Raw genomic sequence first — 6502 nt, forward strand, 5'->3', positions numbered from 1 at the left:
TCAATTTTTTTGTGGATTTATTAAAAGAAAAATCAAGAATAAACAAAATATAAATCTTTGATTTAATTGCAGAAAGTACATGTACGATCACCTGATCCTAAGCTGGTGCCACATATAACAAGAGGCCCATGGGCCTAGAATCGCTCTTCTGATACATTGTAGAACAGGCAAAAATTCTCACTAATCAAGATTCATCATTTAACAAAGTTTGATGATGTTAAGTCAAATAGTACCTGAAAATTTAAATGTAACTGTCCAAAAGTAGGTCATGGTGACCTACTTTTGGTCGACACACTGAAGACTCAAGATGCATCAACTGACAAGTCAAATAGTATTCAAATATAGCCATCAAATTCCAAAAGAAGGCCACAGTGACCTACATTTTGGTCGACACACTCCAAAGACTCAAGATGCATCAACTGACAAAGTTTGATAATTGAAGTCAAATAGTATCTGAAATATTCAGATATAAACGTCAAATTCCAAAAGTAAGTCACGGTGACCTACTTTTTGGTCGACACACTCTGAAGACTCAAGACCAATCAACTGACAAAGTTTGATGATTGTAAGTCAAATTGTATCTGAAATATTAAAATATAGCTGTCAAATTCAAAAGTAGGTCATGGTGACCTACTTTTTGGTCAACAAACTATGAAGACTCAAGATGCATCAACTGACAAAGTTTGATGATCCTAGCTTTCATAGTGTCCAAAATATGCATCTAAAATTGAAAATGTGAAATTTGAATGTCTGCAAAATTCAAAAAGTTGGTCATTGTGACCTACTTTTTTATAAATATGTTTTGAGGCCTCTAGACGCATCAACTTACAAGGTTTGATGATTCTAAACCTTTCAGTATCTGAAATAACAACCTAAAATGTATTCATAAATGATTAGCCATAAAATTCAGAAAGTAGGTCATGGTGACATACTTTTCACATGACGCACTTCAAGGTCCCATGATCCATCAACTGACAACTTTTGATGATCATAGGCTCAAAAGTGTCCAAGATATATGCATCAAAATCCATTTAATAATACCGTATATACTCGCCTATAAGTCGGTTTTTTGGGAGTCAATTTTTGGTCCAAAACTCTATGTCCGACTTATAGGCGCGTCCTAAGAAGATTGGTATTTTTCAGGACGGCGTAATGTAGTGTTTTTTAAATATCTAGACGTATTGTTTATGCATTTTAAAATCATGTATAAAGTACAAGTATTTACATATTTTTATCTAGTTTAAAATTATTTACATACCCGTAACTAAAACTTTCAATTCAATTTCAATTCGTTTATCGATAAAATTGAATTACGAACCCGATTTAATATTGAAATATTCATATGTATACTGGCTGAAATATATTTCTTAAAAGATTGAATATTGTTAACAGATAATTTAGATCATCATTCTTGACTCTTAAAAACTCTATTGTTGATACAATGAATTATACCGGAATCCCACAAAAACAGTTTTCGCGAGGCGCGTGCCACTAAGTAAACACGGTGTCAGGTACTGGTCATTAGGAGACCATAATTGCTTAGGTAATCAAGGGATCATGGTCCATAATAGATCAAGGGATGCATTTAAACCCCAAACGGATATGGCTTGGATATTTAGCACCTCGTAATTATTAATTTCTCAAAATATTTTTTGAAACATAGGTAAAAACACTACAGCATTGACTTGAAATTGTCAACCTATTCTGACAAAAATTTGTACCGACTTATAAGTGGGTCAATGACAAATTCCTACAAAATAACCTTAAAAAATACAACCGACTTATAGGCGGACCGACTTATAGGCGAGTATATACGGTAATTACCTGAGAAATTCAAGAAGTAGGTCACCATGACCTACTTTTGAGACAACATGATATTAGGTCCTAAGATGCATCAACTGACAAAATTTGATGATCCTAGTCCTTATACTAAGCAAAATATCAAAGTTTTAACAAAACAAAATTTAAGGTCAACTTTGAAGTGACCTTGAGACCACACCCTTTGCCCCAGTATGATGCCTTGAACACTTTTTTATCTACAACCTATCCTCATCCTTATGCATAAGTTTGGTGATAATTTGCCCAGTGGCTCTTGAGAAGAAGATTTTTTAGCAACCACTACTTTTGTTTACATTTTCCTAATTATCTCCCCTTGTTAAAGGGTCACAACCCTAGTTTTAGTGCAAAGAAAGCCCTTAGGCCAAGGATACCCTGTAACAAATTTGACAAAAATTGGCCAAGGGGTTCTTGAGATATAGCCCTTTTTCCAAAAAGTTGACACACACCGCACACCAGACATAGGCCATATGATTAGCTCTTTGAGCCTTCGGCTCAGAAGAGCTAATTATTTACCTATAGGTTGTTATTCAGGAAATACATAATGCATGTATTTTCATAGGTGAAATTTCTTTTTTATATTTACACTCATTCTATATTTACATTCATTTCTGTCAAATATTCCTAGCCTTTAAAATAGATGTACATGTACTATATGAATCATTACAACCAATCAAAGGCAAACACATTGGAAATGTACATGAGTTCCTATCACACTTTCCAAACACTTGAAACCTTTGAACCACTGCAGGGTATCTGAGAGTCATGGTATTTCTTCAGAAGATTTGGATTCTCTTTCTTGTGATGAAATCCAGCGTGTAACAACCATCTCCTACATAGAAAGGTGACAATTCAAAAATGTTATGTGTTATTTCTGCAATGTTTGCAAACTTCATATCCCATTTAACAACCCAAAGAAAGCCTTTTATTGTGTAAATAACCAGAAAATTTGAGGCATATCATGTACTTCTTTCATGTGATGATGGAATAAAATCACAACATATTTATATGGACTGAACAGAATGTTTTGGAGTTTACAGTACAAATTAGTAGAAGCTTTCTAGGTGGAGTAAACCATGTCTCTCCTTCAATGTACAAGATGTGTTTATGAACACAATGGTTCAAGACATGACCTCTCCTCTTGTGATAAACTACATGTGGGGGACTGAGAGTCAAGGCACTGATTCAACAAGAGGCCTGATCAATCACCTGAGCATTAGTAACAAGAGGCCCATGGGCCACATTGCTCACCTGAGTCACCTTGGCTCACATTTAAAGATTTTTCCTATTCGCATGTAAAACTTTGATCCCTATTGTGGCCCCAACCTACTCCTGGGGGCCATGATTTTTACAAAATTGAATCTGCACTATGTCATGAAGTTTTCATGTAAATGTAAACTTCCCTGATTTTTAAGAGGAAGATTTTTAATGATTTTCCCTATATATTTGTATGTAAAATTTTGATCCCCTACTGTGGCCCCATCTTACCCCCGGGGACCATGAGTTTTACAAACTCCAATCTGCACTATGTCAGGAAGCTTTTGTGCAAATATACACATCTTTAGTCTAATGGTTCTTAAGGAGAAAATTTTTAAAGATTTTTTCTATTAGTTACGTAAAATTTTGATCCCCTATTGTGGCCCCATCCTAACACCAGGGGTCAGGAGTTTCACAAACTTGAATCTGCACTATGTCAGGAAGCTTTCATGTAAATCTCCGCTTTTCTGGTTCAGTGGTTCTTGAGAAGAAGATTTTCCCTATATATTTGTATGTAAAACTTTGATCCCCTATTGTCGCATCATTTTACTCCCGGGGGTCATGATCTTAACAACGCGGTTGAGTTAAGGCTTTCCCCATAAAATTTTTAATACCAGTGCTGTACATAAATATACTTTACCGCACTGGCACATTGCACGACGTCACAATGAAAAATACGTCATGACGAAGGTCATGACGTACATATCTACAGTCCTTTTGTGGTTGGAAATGTCAAAATATTGTTTCGTTATTTACCACCGCTTTCAAACGGTAAACTGTAATCGCGTAAAAGTTTCTGTCAAATGGGTTATATTAATTCTCTTTGATATTGAAAAAGTTTCAATTTCTTCTTTATATAGCATACATGCTAAAGTAATATCCATATTATATTGTGATCTTGATATCGCCCCTAATATACACGTATAGTTACTTTCACAATGGACTCATTTGCATAAACAGGGTTTCCATACATAAAAATATCATCATTGGCACGACATCCTGAGGTTTTCAAGTGAAAGATGTTTGATTTATGTGACATGTGAACTTCAGTGCCAAAGGAAAGTTAGGTGAGCAAGTTCTGGCTTCAACAGAAAATATGTTTTTCAGGCTAGATTCAACTTCGTATGTGCAAAAATCGCTGCATCTTGCATATTCAATGCAAAAATTAGACATGTTACAAGTCACAATAAACTTGCTCTCAGCACTTTTCAAATTAAGAAATTAATATGCTTTGAAGTTATATTAACTTCAACTTGCATTGATATCTGGATATCGTGCCAATTCAACGATTTATACATACACGATACGTTTTTATCTTGATATTTGATCACGTGATACAGAGTTGATGTAGAGACTGTCAGTCTGGTGAAAAATGTATAAGAGGTCAATATGCACTTAACGATATATACATATTGTTTTTGTATAAAAGGGTTGTTTTTAAAGAATTTGTCACAAATTGATCTGTTTATTAATACTTTTTTCCTGACATATTTCTATGGCCATACTTAACACAACTGCGAAACATGAATCTGCACTATGTCAGAGAGCTTTCATGCAAATTTCCACTTTCCTGGCCCAGTAGTTTTGAGAAGATTTTTAAGGATTTTCCCTATATATTTTTATGTAAAACTTTGATCCCCTATTGTTGTCTCATCTTACCCCCGGGGACCATGATTTTAACAAATTTCAATCTACACTATGTCAGGAACTTTTCATGTAAATTTCCACTTTCCTGGCCCAGTAGTTTTTGAGTAGAAGATTTTTAAAGATTTTCCCTATATGTATGTAAAACTTTGATCCCCTATTGTTGTCTCATCTTACCCCCGGGGGCCATGGTTTTACCAAACTTGAATCTGCACTATGTCAGGAAGCTTTCATGTAAATTTCAGCTCTTCTGGCCCAGTGACTCTTGAGAAAAAGATTTTTAAATGATCCCACCCATTTTGCAGTTTTGTGATTATCACCCCTTTGAAGGGAGCATGGTCCTTAATTTGAACAAACTTGAAAGTCCTTCACCAAAGGATGCTTTTGGCCAAGTTTGGTTATAATTGGCCAAGTGGTTCTGGAGAAGTCGAAACTGTAAAAAGTTTACAGATGAACAGACAGATGACGGACAAAAGACAATCAGAAAAGCTCACTTGAGCTTTCAGCTCAGGTAAGCTAAAAGGTATCACTAGCTCTATGGGCTATGAAATCAATACATGTATTAATTTTCCTGTTTTGCATATCGAAGCTAAATTCTAATATTCAGCAGAAGCATAAAAGAGGATGTGTTCTTAAAACACAAATGCCCCCAGAAAGTGCCTATACTGATGAAAGACATTACATGATATATACATTACATATATATTTTTGCAATACCAAAAAGTAGCAATCTACAGAACTTTGCTAACAAGAGGCCCATGGGCCACATCGGTCACCTGAGTCACCTTGGCCCATATCTGAAGACTTTCCATATATATTTGCATGTAAAACCTTAGTCCCTATTATGGCCCAAACCACAGGCAATTGCATCGCTTGGGGTCAAATTTACTATATAAAGAGTAAACGTATAGAACTCTAAATATAGGGTACCCAAGTTAGCCGATGTAAAAGCAATAAATTAATTGATATAAAATTCTACGTTGTATTTTAATTTATTCATACATAATCAATCTACATTACTACCAAAGTTCATCCCAAAATTCCGTATACTTCCCAAGATATCCAGAAATGAACTCGAAAAAATGCCTATTACTTTTTGGTTGACTTTTAGCTGGGCCCTGACACTATACAACTACACAGAGTGTTTGAGCATTGCAACAAGCTATCAAATAGAATGTGCAGCATGAAATATCATTTCTAAAATGAATGTCTTATCCCAATTCATAAAATGAAGTCCGTAATAGCTCCAAGTGACTGAAAATTTTAAACCGTCTCTATTTAAAGCTATTACGGACTTCATTTTATGAATTGGGATAAGACATTCATTTTAGAAATGATATTTCATGCTGCACATTCTATTTGATAGCTTGTTGCAATGCTCAAACACTCTGTGTAGTTGTATAGTGTCAGGGCCCAGCTAAAAGTCAACCAAAAAATAATAGGCATTTTTTCGAGTTCATTTCTGGATATCTTGGGAAGTATACGGAATTTTGGGATGAACTTTGGTAGTAATGTAGATTGATTATGTATGAATAAATTAAAATACAACGTAGAATTTTATATCAATTAATTTATTGTTTTTACATCGGCTAACTTGGGTACCCTATATTTAGAGTTCTATACGTTTACTCTTTATATAGTAAATTCGACCCCAAGCGATGCAATTGCCTGTGGCCCAAACTACCCTTTGCAAACTTGAATCTACACTATGTCAGAAAGCTTTCATGTAAATGTCAACTTCTTTGGCCCAATGGTTCTTGAGAAG

The 6502-nt window shown here is 34.9% G+C and overlaps 1 protein-coding gene across 1 annotated transcript in view; it reads right to left on the reverse strand.

Moving 5' to 3' along the window:
* The window catches only part of LOC125648416 (tRNA-splicing endonuclease subunit Sen2-like), a 31023-nt gene continuing 24521 nt past the window's right edge, over nt 1–6502 (reverse strand). The window contains exon 9 of the mRNA XM_048875521.2: nt 1–2668. Coding sequence (XP_048731478.1) covers nt 2600–2668 — 69 coding nt within the window. The 3' untranslated portion in view covers nt 1–2599. The remainder of the gene's footprint in view (nt 2669–6502) is intronic.

The sequence above is a fragment of the Ostrea edulis genome, chromosome 6 (genome assembly GCF_947568905.1).
Source record: "Ostrea edulis chromosome 6, xbOstEdul1.1, whole genome shotgun sequence".
Lineage (NCBI taxonomy): Eukaryota > Metazoa > Mollusca > Bivalvia > Ostreida > Ostreidae > Ostrea > Ostrea edulis.